The sequence below is a fragment of the Coenobita brevimanus genome, chromosome 64 (assembly GCF_032717465.1).
Source record: "Coenobita brevimanus isolate Jiangsu-jjx chromosome 64, ASM3271746v2, whole genome shotgun sequence".
Classification (NCBI taxonomy): Eukaryota; Metazoa; Arthropoda; class Malacostraca; order Decapoda; family Coenobitidae; genus Coenobita; species Coenobita brevimanus.
The window spans coordinates 11,712,404-11,730,007 of NC_137017.1; the positions used below are offsets into that span (position 1 = coordinate 11,712,404).

At 45.1% G+C, this 17,604-nt stretch overlaps 1 protein-coding gene across 1 annotated transcript in view; it reads left to right on the forward strand.

The window, feature by feature from the left end:
- RpLP0 (ribosomal protein LP0) overlaps nt 1-17,382 on the forward strand; it is a 93,827-nt gene extending 76,445 nt beyond the window's left edge. The window contains exons 5-6 of the mRNA XM_080276208.1: nt 4,033-4,191; nt 17,179-17,382. Of these exons, the coding sequence (XP_080132334.1) occupies nt 4,033-4,191; nt 17,179-17,316 (297 nt within the window). The 3' untranslated portion in view covers nt 17,317-17,382. The remainder of the gene's footprint in view (nt 1-4,032; nt 4,192-17,178) is intronic.
- Nucleotides 17,383-17,604: the final 222 nt, after the last annotated feature.

Genomic DNA, 17,604 nt, shown 5'->3' on the forward strand with positions numbered 1-17,604 from the left:
CATAGTAAATGGTTTCCTGGCGTACAGGAATCCATTTGGCTTGTCACTCAGCCAAATGGTTTCCAGTACACCAGGGTACCATTTACTATTACCATTATTCTTGTCTATCTATCTATATACCTAGGCTGCTTCCCCCAAGGAAAGGGAGGTAGCCGAGACAGGACGACACACTCCCTCTTTACTCATCCATTCAAACACATTCATTCGCATCTTAGCCCCAAAGGGGAGAACAGACAGATCCTCACTGCACCAAACCGCACAAGGGTCAACTGCGCAATGCAATCAGTGACATCCACAGCAGGGCCCGACAGCAGAACTGGTTTACCCCTGCCACATCATAACAGACCCATCCCCTTAACCGCACCTGACCTGACTAGCTGATCAGACCAAATGCGGGAGAATATCCCCTCAGGGCTGCGTCATCACTTATTCATTCACAATTTCTCTCCATTTATTTCTGTCACGCACAGCCACTCCTCCTTGCTCAACAGACATCCCTCTCGCATCCAACGCTCTCTTCACACTGTCCATCCATCCTATTCGTGGTCTTCCTCTCAGCCTTACACCTCTCACATCAGATCTAGTTATCTTTTTCACCAATCGCTCATTATCCATTCTCTCCGTATGCCCAAACCATCGCAACACCCTCTGCTCAACTCTACCAGCCATCTCCCGAACAACTCCAGTTCTCCTTCGCACTTCATCATTTCGCACCCGATCCATACGCGTCACTCCACACATACTCCTCAGACATCTCATCTCCATTACATTCAAACTTTTCCTCTCTGCTACACCCATATTCCATGTTTCAGCCCCATATAGCACAGTCGGTACCACAACACCCTCATACAGCCTTCTCTTCACATCCATTCTAAGCGAACGACATTTAAACACTTTTTTCATTCCTCCCAGCACCTTTCCTACTTCATTTATTCTAAACTTCACTTCTGCATCTATTCTTCCATCCACAGCAACATGTGACCCTAGATATTTAAAACAATCTACCTCCTCAAGCAACTCACCATTCAAAACTATATTCATCCTCCTACCATCTATCAACCTTGTACACTTCATCACTTTACTCTTATTCTCATTTACTTTCAATTTCCTCCTTTCACACACCCTTTCAAACTCCTCTACCAACTGTCTCAATCTCTCCTCTAAATCAGTCACCAGTGTAGTATCATCTGCAATCAGCAGCTGCTTCAGGTTTCCACTCTCCACCATCAACATTCACCAGACTCAGACCTCCACCTAAAACTCTTGCATTCACCTCCTTTACAACACCGTCCATGTAAATATTAAACTACCAAGGCGACGTCACACATCCCTGTCGCAGCCCCACTCTCACGGGAAACCAATCACTCACAGCATTTCCCACTCTTACACACGCTCTACTATTTACATAGAAACTTTCACCCCATTTAGTAACCTACCATCAAGTCCATACAATCTTAAAACAGTCCTCAAAGCCTCCCTATCAATTCTATCATACGCTTTCTCTAAATCCATAAATGCCCAAAACACATCCTTGCCTTTCGCTAAATACTTTTTACACACTTGTCTCACAGCAAACACCTGGTCAGCGCATCCCCTCCCTCTCGTAAAGCTACACTGCTCATCACCAATCACTCCCTCTGTACCCTCTCTAACTCTCATAATTAACACTTTACCATACACCTTACCTACAACACTCAACAGACTTATACCCCTAAAGCTAGTACATTCATACTTATCACCCTTGCCTTTATACAATGGGACCACACAAGCACTTGCCCAGTCAATTGGCACCATACCTTTCTCAAAGCACACATTCAACAATCTTACTAACCAGTCAACAATAGTCACTCCACCACCCTTCAGGCATTCCACAGCACACCCATCCATACCTGCAGCTTTCCCTGTTTTCATCTCCTTTACTGCCTTCTCCACTTCCTCCTTCGTGATCAAAGAATCATTTAACTCTCCTAACACATTTATTTCTTGCACCCTTCCATCCGCCACAATCTCAGCCACCCTTTCCTCCTCTACATTTAACTATCTTTCAAAATACTCTGCCCATCTCTTCCTTACTGCATCCATTTCAATTAACATCCTTCCAGCCTCTGATTTTACTCGTTCTTCCTTCCCAGACTCTCCCTTTCTCACCCTTTTCACCTCCTTCCAAAACATTTTCTTATTCTGTTGAAAATTCTCTGTCAGCCGCCTACCCCACCTCTCATCTGCTGCCACTTTAGCATCACGCACAGCCCTTCTCGCTCTATTCCTCTTTTCCTTATACCTTTCATATGACATCTCATCCTTCCTCTGCAGCCACACTTCATATGCACGTCTCTTCTCAGCCACAGCCATACTTACTTCCTCGCACCACCATTCACTTCCTTTTCTTACACCACCACCCACACATCTCACACCACACACCTCTTCTGCATGCCCCACCACAGCACTCTTAAACAACTACCATTCCTCCTCCACGCTGCCATTTTCCCGATCTTTCACTGCGTTCCACTCATCTTTCAATTTCTCCTGATACTCTTTCATTTTCTCTCTTTTATCCAACTCACTAACTTTCAAAACCTCCCTGCCACACCTAACCCTCCTAGCTCTCACCCATCTCTTACCTACTCTTAACTTTCCCTCCACCAGGTAGTGGTCAGATATACCTCCACCCTCCCCTCTCAGAACTCTCACATCCAACAATCTTCCTATTACATTCCTAGACACAACCACATAGTCCATCAAAGCTCTATCAACAACCCTTCCACCCTCCTGTCTCACCCATGTATACTTATAAATATCTTTCTTCTCAAACAGCGTATTCCCAATCACCATCTGTCGCTCAACACACATCGCTATCATTTGTTCCCCATTTTCATTTCTTCCAGGCACACCATGCATACCAACCATGCCTTCAACTGCTACATTTCCCACTCTAGCATTCAGATCTCCCATCGTTACCACATTCACATTCCCTCCAAAACTCTGCAGACACTCATCAACATCATTCCTGAAAGACTCCCTCTCTTGTTCATCCCTTTCACTACCAGGCCCATATGCACTCACAAACACCCAAAACTCACGTCCAAATTTCGCTTTCACCCACATCAGTCTCGATGACACCTCCTTCCATTCAATCACACATTGCTGTACTTCCGGACTCACTAACAAGGCCACACCTTCTCTTGCCCTTCCTCTATCAACACCTGACAATCTTCCATTCACACTTCCAAACATAGATTCCCCCTTCCCTTTCATCTTCGTTTCACTCAAAGCTAACACATCCAACTTTCTTCTCACAAACATTCTCCCAATCTCCTCCCTTTTAGCCTCAATCGTACTACATCCACGCACATTCATAGACCCAATCTTCAGGGTACGGGGATAACTCCATCCCCCATCCCTTTCACTGGCCTGTCTCTTTTTAGGAACTAAAAAACAGAGGAGGGGGTCCCTAGTCCCCTCACCCCGCCCCTTTTAGTCGCCTTTTACGACACGCAGGGAATACGGTGGCAGTATTCTTCCTAACACAACCTGGCCACAGAGTAGTAGTACCACCCCATAGTGCGGCCAGGTTGTGTCCCCCCCGCCACAGGGGGGGATGTTCAGTGAGTGAGTATGAATATTTGATGGTGGTACAGCTTTCATTAGGGCCATGATAGGAACTTCACATGGAAATTTTTTTTGCAAGATCCCCCCCCCCCCAATAGCCATATTATAATGGGTCTTATGGTACCATTTATGTGGCTTGTCTACCCCCCAATTGTGTAAATAGTGAGGTCAGTTTATATTGTTAGTAGAGCAGTGCACGATGAATATTTTTGTAATACCAGTGAATGTACATTTTGTCTTGGGAAATTTAAGGACTTTATTCAGTTTCATGATGTTCAAGTTTTGTATGATAGCTATGCATCACATCCATCCATCATCCAATCCTACATTGCCCCATGAGGAGCGTAGGAGCCCTGGGCTAAGCAGTTGGTCACAATGTGTTTATAATTTTATTTTAGTTCTAATGATTGTGATGTGTTGCAGGGCTTGTCAAATGTGGCTTCTGTGTCATTGAGCATTGGATATCCCACTGTGGTGTCTGTTCCACACTCCATTGTCAACGGCTTCAAACGTCTTCTGGCCCTTGCTGCTGTCACTGACATCACCTTTAAGGAGGCAGAAACCCTGAAGGAATACCTGGCTGTAAGTATAATTGTTGTAGGTATTAGCATAGGTGGTGGCAACCATCATCCACTCACTTGATGTAGTGTTGCCTACTTCTTCCTTAGCCTTTATCATTCTTTTTCTGTGCCTGCTCTCATGTCTTCCTATTTCTCTCATCTTCTTTCTTCTCTTTCTTTTTGAAGATACATTGACCATTGGTCTACAGCAGGCATTGATAGAAAACTGGTGGAACATATCAGTTTTGGTATGGCAGCCATTAATTTCAGTTGTTATAAAATTTGTCAGTGTTTTTAATTTTAATTTTCCATACAATATTTCGTCACTTGTATTTTCATAGTGGTGGATGGGAGCGCCCATCATCCACTCACTTAGTCTAGAGGCGTCATATGATCTCTACACTGAGTGACAAGCCAAATGGTTTCCTGTACCCAGAAAACCATTTACTACGCTAGGTGGTAACTATATACTGCAACTGGGTTTTCTGGCAGGGTTAAGTGTCCCCCAGATTCTCCTGTCCAGAGTTACTTAATCATGGCAGTTGTTTCAAGGAGCCTCAGAGAGCCCAATACCTGCCTAGGACCCCAAACAAATGGGCAGATTTCCATGGCCATGTGGATTGTAAGAAGTGTGAATGAGGAGAGCAAGAGGGTGGAAGTGGGGAATGTGTTCAAGAGTGCGACATATGCCGTGATGACATTGTGTGAAACGAAGATGAAAGGGTGTGAAGTGGAGGCGTAGGAGGGTGTGAAGTGTGTAAGATCGGGAATAAATGGGCGGGGAAGATGCAAGGAAGAAGTTGCTTTGTTGATGAATGAGGTATGGCAGAGTGGAATGAGAGACTACAAATGTTTCAGCTCAAGGTTTATGTATGTCAAGTTCAAGTTTGAGAAAATGAAAGTAGTGTATACACTGTGAGGACAGGAGTGAGAGAGAGAAAAACGGGTTTTGGGATGAGCTGCACGAAGTTGTGGGAGAAATGCCCAGGAGCTGCCGTATAAGGTGATCGTAATGGGTGATACGAATGGAAGAGTAGGCTCTGGTCCTGAGGATGACATAATGGGTTGTTATGAAGTACCAGGAGAAAATGATAACGGGAAGCGACTAACGGATATGTGTCAGGAGAGGAGGTTGTGCATTTGTTACACAAACACAAAGATGCACATAAATATACATGGTATAGAGGGAACAGAGATCGTGTTGAAAGAAGCCTGATTGATTACGTGCTCGTAGAGAGGTCGATAATGGGAATGGTTGCTGATACCAGGTCCGTGAGAGGACGAAGTGGAGGTCTGTCTGATCATATGATTGCAGTATGCAAGATCAAGCTGAGAGGAGTGAAGTGGATCAGGTGAGAGAGGAGCAGTCAGGGAGAAAGACTGAAAGTTGAGAAGCTGAGGATCAAAGAAATGGCAGATGATTACAGGACCAAAGTAGAGGAGGAGTTAGAATCAGTGAATTAGAATGAAATGGATCTGGACAGCCTGTGGAATGCATATAGGGATTGCTTAGTTAGGAATGCTAAATTGTGGTGTGGCAAGAGTAACAATGAAGAAGAAAGGCATGGCATGGTGGGATGAAGAGGTTAAGAAAGCAGTGGAGGAAAAGAGCAAGGGCATGCGGCCAGAAAACTTTGCCCCCGCTACCTAGTGGCGGACTTCTGGGGGGAGGCGTGGCGGGGGTTCCGCCAGCATAGATCGTGGGTCCAGGGTGAGATGGGGCTCGGGCCTGTGCTAGAGGGTACAGGGCATTGCGGTTCCCAGGCTGCCGCTTCCGCCCAGTAGAGAGGGGCCCGAACCTGGGAGTAGCGCCCCAGGAGGCTGCCCTATCAGTGGGTGTATAATGGCGGGATAGTTGCAGTGCCAAGATGCGCTTGGAGGGTGTCCCTGCAGCTGTCCTGGCAGGGTGCCCCGAGGGCACTACCACAGCCACTGGTAAGCTGGTGGGGTAGGGATCCTAGATCCATTGCCTGGACCTGGGACTGTGCAGTGAGTGGGACCTGTGCTGTGTCTATACCCCTTTATTAATACTGAAGATGACAAAACAAAATAAGTTTCAAAGCAAGCCTGAGGAGAGTAAATCACCCATGGGGATGAGGGTGGGTTCATGGAATGTGGGAAGTTTGAGGGGAAGAGCAGGGGAAGTCGTTGAGGCATTCAGTAGGAGGTGGGTGGATGTGGCGTGTTTGCAGGAAGTCCGGTACAGGGGTAGATCAGCCAGAAAGATTGTTGGGAAGGACTGTTGCTATAAGTTGTTTTGGCAGGGGGGGACAGACGGATATGGAGGTGTTGGTGTGATGGTTGCGGAGAAATGGGTGGAATGTGTTATGAATGTTTTGAGAGTAAGCGATAGGATATTGGTAGTGAAAATTCTGTTGGGAAGAAAGATAGCTGCGATTATATCGGCATATGCTCCACAGGCAGGATTGGATGAATCAGAGAAAGATAGAATTTGGGATGATCTAATACGTGTAGTGGGTGGTATGCGGGATGATGAGATAGTGATTTTGGGAGGGGACTTAAATGGTCATGTAGGTGAAGCAGCACAAGGTTATGAAGGAGTGCATGGGGGATGTGCGTATGGTCTAAGGAATGCAGAAGGGGAAAGGATACTCGAGTTTGGGGAGGCAACGGACATGATTGTGTGCAACACATATTTTAGGAAATGAGACAATAGGTTAATTATGTATGAGTCTGGGGGAAATAGCAGTCAGATAGATTATTTTCTGGTTAGGAGGGCTGATAGGAGGTTAGTGAGGGATGTTAAAGTTATAGGAAGTGAGGAGTGTGTGCGACAGCACAAACTATTGATTTGTGATATGGTGCTTAAAGAACAAATGATGAAAAAGAGGACTTATGTACCTAGGAGGAAAATATGGAAGCTGAAAAACCAAGTAGTAAGGGATGCCTTCTATAGCGAGTTGAGGAGAGTGGTAGCTGAACAGGGAGCTGTAGACAGAGGCGTTAATGAACAGTACAGAGCCTTCAAGAACAATTTCTTGAGAGTTACTGATGTAACATGCGGCTGGACAAGAGGACCACCAAGACATAAAGTAACTTGGTGGTGGGATGAGGGTGTAGAAGCTGGAATTAAAGAGAAAAGAAGGCTTTTCCGGGAATGGAAGAAGGGTGGTAGCAAAGGGGAATATTTGGCTGCCAAGCGTAGGGCTAGAAGAGAGGTATACAGGGCAAAATCTGAGTCACAGAGACAATTACTTGATAACCTAAATCATGGGGAAAGGAAAAATATATTTAGGGTGGCAGGTCAGGTGAAGAGGGATAATCGGGATATCATAGGTGAGCAGTGTGTGAAGAATGATGAAGGAAGGGTAGTGGTGAACAGTGAGGATATTAAAGATGCATGGAGAGAGCATTATAACCGGTTGTTGAATGAGGAGTTTGACTGGGACAGGGAAGGTGTGGAGCCAGCAGATCCAGTGTCTGGCCCTTGGCCTTTGATTGATACTGCTACTGTGAGTGAGGCAATAGGCAGGATGAGGGTGGGGAAGGCAGCAGGTGTGTCTGGGTTGACTGCTGAAATGTTGAAGGCCTCAGACGATATAGGGGTGAGTTTAGTCACTGACTTGATAAATAGGATTATTTATGAGTGTGTTGTCCCAGATGATTGGCTGAAGAGTGTAATTGTAAATGTGTATAAAGGGAAGGGTGATGCCCTGGAAAGAGGAAATTATAGAGGTATAAAGCTTTTAGATCAGATAATAAAGGTAATGGAGAGAGTTTTAGAAGGAATGATTAGAGAAAGAGTGAATATTGATGAGATGCAGTTTGGGTTTATGCCAGGTAGGGGGACCACTGATGCCATATTCATTGTTCGACAGCTTCAGGAAAAATGTATTGGTAGGAGAAGGGATCTTTGTTTTTGTTGATTTGGAAAAGGCCTTTGACAGAGTCCCTAGAGAGGTGGCGTAGTGGGCAATGAGAAAGCTTGGCTTGGAGGAGTGGCTGGTTAGGGTGGTTATGGCCATGTATGTGGGTGCTCACACCCAGGTGAGAGTGAATGGAGATTTGAATGATGAGTTTTCCGTGAATGTTGGTGTGCATCAGGGGTCAGTCTTGAGTCCCATGTTGTTTATCATGGTACTTGAAGCCCTTTCACGTGACTTTAGAAACGGACTCCCATGGGAGTTGTTGTATGCTGATGATTTGGTGTTGATTGCAGAGAATGAAAGGGAGGCGGAGGAAAGGTTTAGGAAGTGGAGAGATGGTATGGGGCACAAGGGTTTAAGGGTAAACGCAGATAAAACAAAAGTGATGATATCTAGGGTTTGTGGCGGTACTGTCAAAGACGAGGGAGAGTGGCCATGTGCAGTTTGCTACAAGGGCGTGGGAAGTAATTCCATCTTGTGCGGTGTGTGTGATAAATGGGTGCATAAGAGATGTAGTGGAATCAGAGGTAGACTGCGAGATAATGCTGATTTTATGTGTACGGCGTGCCAGGGTGAGCAGGTGGAGATTGTCAGACGTGAAAGGATTGAACTTGCTGGTGAATCTCTTGAGTGTGTGGAAGAGTTTTGTTATTTGGGAGACATGTTGTGTGCTGGAGGTGGAGCTGGAGCTAGCTCTGTGGCTAGGGTGAGAAGTGGTTGGAAGAAGTTCAGGGAGCTCTTGCCTCTCCTGACATTGAGAGGGCTCTCCCTACGTACTAAGGGGTCTTTGTATGCAGCATGTGTTAGGAGTGTAATGCTGTTTGGCAGTGAGACCTGGGCAGTGAAGGAGGAAGATATTTGCCGGCTCAGACGTACAGTAATGACAATGATTAGGTGGATGTGCAGTGCGTCCCTACGTCCAAGGCCTGGAGAGGCTGGGTTTACAATGGAAGAGTAGAGAGGTAGGATGGGACTGGAGTGTATTGGTGTTGTGATGAGGAGAGGTAGATTGAGGTGGTTTGGACATGTGGAGAGGATGGGGGATGATAATTGGGTGAGGAAGGTGAGAAGTGTTAATATTGGAGGTGGGGTTATGAGGGGTAGACCGAGAAAGACATGGGACGAGGTCATGAAGTGTGACCTTATTGTTAAGGGACTGAACAGGGAGGCTGCAATGGATTGTGCAGCGTGGAGAGGCGCCATTAGGTGACCAAGGCCGACACATGCAAGCATGTTGGAGCCTTTAAAAAATGAAAACGAGAACGAAGTGGCTAGAGTGGTTATAGGACAGGGGTTCACTTGAAATAAGAACTGAATATATTGAGAGTAAGAAGCATGTAAAGAGACTAAACTCTGTTCCATATAAAGTGGCGGGAGAAGGTACGCCCAACTCCTAGTCGAACACAGGTGACCGTACAAAGGGATAAAAGTGACCTCACCTGACTCGCCAGCCTTACCTTTCTCCTTCCTCTCCTGGGAGGGAGAGAGAGAGAGAGAGAGAGAGATTTGATGATGATAGGGAGGAAGCCGCAGCACCTGGTGACCATGATTATTGGTGATTTCATCGGTTTCAAACAATTGCTTGTCTTTGTATTTTTTTCACTTGGTGTAGCAGCTCACCCTTAGTGTGCAAAGGGTTATGAGGGAGGTTGTTACCAAGAAGTCACTTTATAATTTCTTGTTTTCGTGAGCTCTGTGTTGGTGCTTTATTTATGATTCTGTTGTTTTCGTGAGCTCTGTGTTGGTGCTTTATTTATGATTCTGTTGTTTTCGTGGGCTCTGTGTTGGTGCTTTATTTATGATTTTGCAGTGGTATGTGTTGTCCATTATTATAAGTGACCTGGGCAGGATGTTGGGAAGCAATTGGTTCTCGAACCATGCCTGGAAATTTTCATGGTTTATAGAAATTGCTAATCTCCCTTGTTCCCGTTTGGAGATTTAAACATGAGCAAACCTGCTGGCACAAACCCATCCACTCCATTTGTGTGCACAATGGTGAATTTTGCGCCTCTGCCACTTTTAACCTTCGCGCCCAACTTCCCCTCAACAGTGGTCCAACATTTATCCACACTCTCGTTCTGGTTTACCCATGTTTCATCTATGTATATCTCTGGTTGCGGGTTACTGGATTCTCTGTTTTCCTTAATTGTTCTTAAGCATCTGCACTGTGCCACAACAATATCTTGCCTCTCCATGAGATGTCGTCCACTGTCAGTCTTCTTGAAGCGGAAGCCCATCCTTTTCATCAGTCTGTAAAGGGTTGTCCTTTGTCCTTTAAAATTTATTGGTGCCTCCTTTACCCTTTCCAAAATGCTTTCTAAGGTTGGAATCTCCCCTCTTTTGTAAAAAGACGATATTACCTTACGCATACAGACTTCATTATGCTAGGCAGCTCCAACAGGAATAAGACTAATCTACGAGAATAACACAAGGATAGCACAGAAGAAGGCTCTCCACAGATAATAAAACACACACACACACACACACACACACACACACACACACACACACACACACACACACACACACAGAGTCTCTCTTTCTTGAGGAGGGGAAAGAGAAAGGAGGGGCTGGAGAAAAGAGGGGGATAATCCTTCAAAGGTCACCTGCATTCTGTGTTTGACCCAGACTTGGGAAGGAAAATACAGGTTTCTCTCCACCAGTTTATATGGAACAGACTATAGTGAACAGGAAAAAGGAGAAGGTAAATGATGATCTAGGAAGAAAAATGAATGCAAATTACTCTGAAAATAGGAAGTTGTTTTGGAAAGAGGTGTGGAAATGTAAAAGTCGCAGCAGAAAGAAATGTGAAAGTGTGAAGGATGTAAGTGGTAGATTATTAACCCCAAATGGGTATGGAGTAAGGACCAGATGAAAGAATATTTTGAATGCTTCATGATTGGTAATAGAGAGAGCAGAACAACTGTAAACATGATTGATTTTGGGGGTGTGCAGAGAAGGAATGCAGTGCCAGGAAATGTAACACTCGAACAGGTGAAGAATGGTGTGAAGTGGCTGAAAAATGGGAAAGCAGCTGGGGTTGATGAGGTGTATGTAGAGATGATTAAGTGTAGTGGAGAGAGTGGAATGAAGTGGAGATATGTAAGAAGGTATCGATGAGTGAAACTGTGCTAGCAGAGTGGGAAAAGGCTGTGATTTTACCCCTGTACAAAAATAAAGGTGAGTGAATTGAGTGCAAGAATTATTGTGGCACATGTTTGCTGAGTGTGTTAGGGAAGACATATGGAAGAATTATTATAGAGAAAGTAAGAGAGATATCAGAAGTCCTAGTGAGTGATGAACTGGGTGGCTTTAGGAGTGGCAGAGGATGTGTGGATCAAATATTTGCAGTAAGACAGGTAATGGAGAAGGCTTGTGAGAAGGGCTGTAAGGTGTTTATGGCATTCGTGGATCTGGAAAAAGCATACGACAAAGATGACAGAGAAGGATTGTGGAAGGTTTTGCATATGTTCGGTGTAGACGTTAAGCTGCTAGGTCCCATCAAGAGTTTTTATGTTGGTAGTGAAGCATGTGTAAGGGGAAATGGGCATCTAAGTGAATGGTTCACGATCAGTGTGGGCGTGTGTTAAGATTGCTTGATGTCCCCATGGTTGTTCAATATATATTTGGATGGGGTGATGAGAGAAGTAAAAACACAAGTAATGGAGAGGGGGATGGTATTGGTAATGAGTGGCGATGGATGAAATATCTCAGATTTTTTGTATGGTGATGATGCAGTACTACTTGCAAATACCGGACAAGAACTTGGTAGACTAGTGCAGAGTTTTGCTGATATCTGTGAGCATTGTGCCTTGAGAATAAATATAGAAGAGAGTAAAGTGATAGGTATTGAGGGAGAAGGTGATTCCCAGTGTGATGTTACAGTGAATGGAGAGAGACTGGAATTGGTGAGAGAGTTCAAATACCTGGGAAGAGTGATAGAAAAGAGAGGAAAATGTGCAAAAGAAGTGGAAAGTAGATTGACACAAGGAAAGAAAGAAGCTGGTGCTATGAAGGCCTTGGTAAGAAACAGAGGCTTAGAGTGTTGCAGCTGCACGAGGCTTACACAAAGGAGTGTTATTGCCAGCTTTAACATATGGATGTGAGACTATGGCTTGGCATGAAAATGAAAAGTCAATAGTGAGAACAGTGGAGATGGGACTGCTGAAGAATGTATGTGAAGTGCAGAGAGTGGATAGGATACGAAATAATGTGATTCGTGAAAGATGTGGAGTGAGGAAGTCGGTGGACACCAGGATCGAAGAGAGTGTACTGAGGTGGTATGGTCATGTGGAGAGAATGAATAACAATAGAGTGGTGAAAAAGGTATATCTGAGGGAATTTGAAGGAGGGAGGAGGTGAGATAGGCCAAGAAGGTGGAGGGATATGGTGGATGAATGTGAGGAAGAGAAGTGTGGAAATCAGTGAGGCTAGAGGATTGACAAGAGATTGAGCTGGCTAGATGAATGTTGTGAGAAGATGTGCATGATCGGGGATTGGGCACCCCTTTTAACGTGACAGCATTTGGATTGGCTTTATTGGATATGTTTATGTGAAGCTACAAAATGTGGTGAATGTGTCTGGCGTATCCGATAGAGCCAGGATTCTGGGGACTTGAATGATGAGTGAATGGAAGTGTGGCCTATTGGATTGGGCAAATTTGAACAGGCTGGATGTTGCTACTTCTCACCTTGCCCTAGGGTGGGAAGGGAGGTCGCGCGCGCGTGTGTGTGTGTGTGTGTGTGGGGGGGAGTTGACTGAGTGAGTGAGTGAAACAAATGGTCCGTACATTCTCGTAAGCACTTGCCAGATGAAGCATCAATCTCAGATAACTTCATAAGAGTTTCAAATTAAAAATGATGTGATGAATGCTAACGGACCACTGGTAGTTTACTGTGGTTTAATAACCAGTGATTACAGTATTGCAAAATTTATGCACTGTTCATTGCTAAATATCATGAAAGAGATTTTATAAAATATGTGACTTTGCGGTTCAGGAGGAGTTGACTGAGTTCCTGATTAAATTATCCAGTGAATGAAAGGAGTATAATAGTGAAAATTTTGTTCAGCAGGCTGACAGTTGCAGATATATTGGTGTATGCCCTACAGGCAGGCTTGGATGATGTAGAAAAAGATTGATTCTGGGGTGACTTGAATGTGTATTAGTTAAGTGGTATGAGGGATGATGAAATTGTAGTCTTGGGAAGAGACTAGATCATGTGGGTGAAGCAGCCCAAGGATATGAAGGGGTGCGTGGGGGATGTGCATATCGTATGAGGAATGTGGAAGGGGAAAGGATACTCAAGTTTGGGGAGGTAGTGAACATGATTGTGTGCAACACCCATTTTAGGAAGAGAGAGTAACTTGATAACATATATGTCAGGGAGAAATAGTAGCCAGATAAACTATTTCTTGGTCAAGAGGGCTGAGAGGTTGGTGAGGGATGTTAAAGTTTTAGGGATTGAAGAGTGTATGCAGCAACACAGATTACAGTTTTGTGACATAATGCTGAAGGAGCAGGTGGGGAAGAAAAGGACTCATGCACCTAGGAGGAAAATATGGAAGTTGAAAAAGAAGCATTAAGGAGTTCCTTCTATAATGAGATGAGTAGATGGTGGCTGAACAGGGAGCTGTTGACAGAAGTGTTAATGAACAGTACAGAGCTCTCAAGAACAAGCTTCTGAAAGTTGCTGATTCAGTAACAATCTCCTTAGAGTTACTGATTCAGTGTGCAGATGGATAAAAGGTCCCCCAAACATATAAAGTAATATGGAGCTGGGATCAGGGTGTAAAAGCTGCAGTTAAGGAGAAAAGAAGGCATTACTGGGAATGAAAAAGGGATGGTAACAAAGAGGAATACTTGGCTGCTAGACGTAGGGCTAGAAAAGAAGTATGCCAGGGAAAAATCTGAGTCTCCGGGGCTTCTACTGGATAACCTAGATACTGTAGCATGGAAAAGAAGAATGATATTTACAGTGGCAAATCAGATGAAGAGGGAAAACAGGGATACCAGAGGTAAGCAGGGTGTGGAGAATGATGAAGGAAAGGTTGCGGTGAACGGTGAGGGTATTAAAGATGCCTGGAGAGAACATTTTAACCAGTTGTTGAATGAGGAGTTTTGACTGGACCAGGGAAGGTTTAGAGTTAGCAGATCCAGTGTTTGGCCCTTGGCCTTTGATTGACACTGCTGCTGTGAGCCGGGCATTAGGCAGAATTCAGCTGGGGAAGGCAGCAGGTGTGTCTGGGTTGACTGCTGAAATGCTGAAGGCCTCCGGAGTTAAAGGAGTGGGGTTATTGATTTGATAAATACTAATATATATGAGTGTGTTGTCACAGATGACTGGCTGAGGAGTGTGATTGTAACTGTGTACAAGGGGCAGGGTGATGCTTTGGAAAGAGGAAAATGTAGAAGCATAAAGCTTTTGGACCAGATTATGAAGGTAATGGAGAGAGTTCTAGTAGGTATGATTAGAGAAAGAGTGAACACTGATGAGTTGCAGTTTGGGTTTAGGCCAGGCAGTGACCACTGATTCCATATTCATTGTTCAACAGCTTCAGGAAAAAATATAGGAATGAAAAGGGATCTGTACTTTGTTTTTATTGATTTGGAGAAGGCCTTTGACACTTGTCCCTAGGGAGATGATAAGATGGGCAATGAGAATGCGTAGGATTGAAGCTATGTATGTGGGTGCTCACACCCAGATGAAAGTGAATGGAGATTTGACTGATGAGTTTTCCTTGAATATTAGTATGCATCAGGGGTCAGTCTTAAGTCCCCTATTATTTATCATTGTGCTTGAAGCCGTTTCATGTGGCTTCAGAAGTGACTTCCCATGGGAGATGTTGTATCCTGATGATGTGTTGGTTGCAGGGAAGTGAAAGGAAATGGAGAGATGGTATGAGGTACAACGGCTTGAGAGTAAATGCAGATAAAACAAAGGTGATGGTATCTAGGGTTGGTGGCAGTACTGTCCAAGAGGAGGGAGAGTGGGCTTGTGCGGAAAGGGTGTGGGAAGTAATACCATCTTGTGCATTGTTTGTGATAAGTGGGTGCATAAGAGATGCAGTGGTTTTAGAGGTAGATTGTGAGATACTGCTGGTTTCAATTTCACGACATATTGGAGTAGGTGGGAGCGCTCACCATCCACTCATTCGATGTAGTGCTACTCATGGGTGACTGCCCTTTCCTCTCTTCCTTCCTTCCTCGTCTGTCTTTATTTCCTTCATTCTTTCCTATTCCTTCTACCTATGGGTGACTTTGCACTTCCTCGTCTGTCTTTGTTTCCTTAATTCTTTTCTCTTCTTTCTGCCTATGGGGGACTCTACAGTACACTGAGTGGCAAGCTGGGTGGTAACCATATAACCAAATTATGGCACCTGGTGGTTTATTGGGCAATTAAGGTGCTCCAATCGGATTGAGCCGGTTCAGGTTTTATGTCCAGGGGGTGGTTGGGGTTTATTGCTCATGTAATGCCACTCAGAGATGAGTGAGGCTGGTCACTCTCATCTTAACTCGTGAATTGTGAGGAACAGCTCAGGCTGGGAAGCACCGCGTTGGGAGCCACAGCTCAGTCTGTGCTAACCTTCCAGTGGCCATGCATCACTGCTCACTACTCCACCCCTACGCAAAGACAGTCCCCCCCCCCCCCTCCCACGACTCCACCCCTATGCAAACTTACGCATGGCGCTATGCAAAGATGGGGAGAGAGAGAGAGAGAGAGAGAGATCCCCCCCCCCCACCTGATGATGCCCTGGATTTTTTTTTTAATTTTTTTTCCTGCCACAGGGTGGGGTGGGGGGGTGGGGGTGGGGGGGTAATTGCACAATCCACGAGTTAAATGTCAGGACCAACTTGCTCAACCTCATTCTCCTGCGCTCCTCAGTAGGTAATGGATGGTTGGAGAAAGCATGTGGAGATAGCCAGGCGTGAAAGGATTGCTCTTGTTGGCAAGTCTCTTGAGTGTGTAGAAGAGTTGTGTTACTTGGGAGACATGTTACGTGCTGGAGGTAGGGCTGGAGCTAACTCTGTGGCTAGAGTGAGGAATGGTTTGAAGAAGTTCAGGAAGCTGTTGCCTTTCCTGATGTTGAGAGGCTCTTCCTCCATGCTAAGGAATCTTTGTATGCGGCATGTATTAGGAGTGTAATGCTTATGGTAGTGAGACATGGGCAGTGAAGGAAGAGGATATTTGAAGGCTCAAACGTACAGAAATGACAGTGATTAGGTGGATGTGCAGTGCATCATGGAACGTGACGCTTGGGGGAGGGATCTGGGTTTACGATGGAAGAGTTTAGAGGATGGATGGGACTGGAGCATATTGGTTTTGTGATGAGGAGGAGTAGATTGCGATGGTTTGGACTTGTGAAGAGGATAGGGGATGACAGTGGTGTGATGTGGAGGGGTAGGCTGAGATGGTTTGGGCATGTGGAGAGGATTGGCATTGGCATTGGGTACAGAAAGTGAGAAGTGTGAATGTTGGGGGTGGGGTTGCGAGAGGCAGACCAAAACTGACGTGGGACAAGGTCATAGTGTAACCTCAGGGATAAGGGACTGAATAGGGAGGATGCCAGAGAGTGACCAGCATGGAGAGCTGCCATTAGGTGACCAAGGCCAACAATGAATGATGGACAGTATATTACCTATTCAATAGGGCACTCTTGCCAGCCCCCCCACCCCTTTCCCTCCCCCCCCTATCTATTATTGAGAAATAGTGTTAGGGTGATGAGATTGACCAGCATGGAGAGCTGCCATTAGATGACCAGGGCAAACAATGAATGATGGACAGTATATGACCTATTTAATTGGGCACTCTTGCTAGCTTCCCCCCCCCCCCTGCCATCCCCATCTATTATTGAGAAATAGTGTTAGGATGATGAAGATAATCTGATTGGGTCAAATAGTTTTATAAAAGGCTTCTGTGTTGCCAATCTGATGGAGCCAGGATTCTGTGGACTTGAATGATGAGTGAATGGAAGCATGGCCCATGGACCTGGGCAAACTTAGGCTGTCTGGACATTGCTAGTCCTCACCTTGTCTTAGGGTGGGAAGGAGGTCTGAATGATGATGATGATGATTCTTTGTTGCAGAGATATTAGTGTTTGACTTCATTGTTCTGTCTTTTCAGGATCCAAGCAAATTTGCTGCTGCTGCCCCTGCTGCAGCTGCTGCTGCTCCTGCTGCAGCCCCTAAGGAGGAGCCTAAGAAGGTAGAAGAGGAAGAGGAGGAGTCTGATGAAGATTTCGGCATGGGTCTCTTTGACTAAATGTTCCTGGCCAGACGTCTCTTATGGTGTCGGTGAAGGATAATAAAAAAGGAAAAAAAAAAAAAATTTATGCTGTTTCTTCCCCATTGATTGTACTCTTATTTAAAAAGGTATGCCATGTCATTGTTCACACGTAGGAACCCCCCAATAGAAGGTGACTTGGGTTTGTGTATCCTGTAATATCAAAAGTGTGCATTCTGGTCGTTGTCGTCGTCGTCATCATCATCATTATCATCATCATCATCATCATCATCATCATCATCATCATCATCATCATCATCATCATCA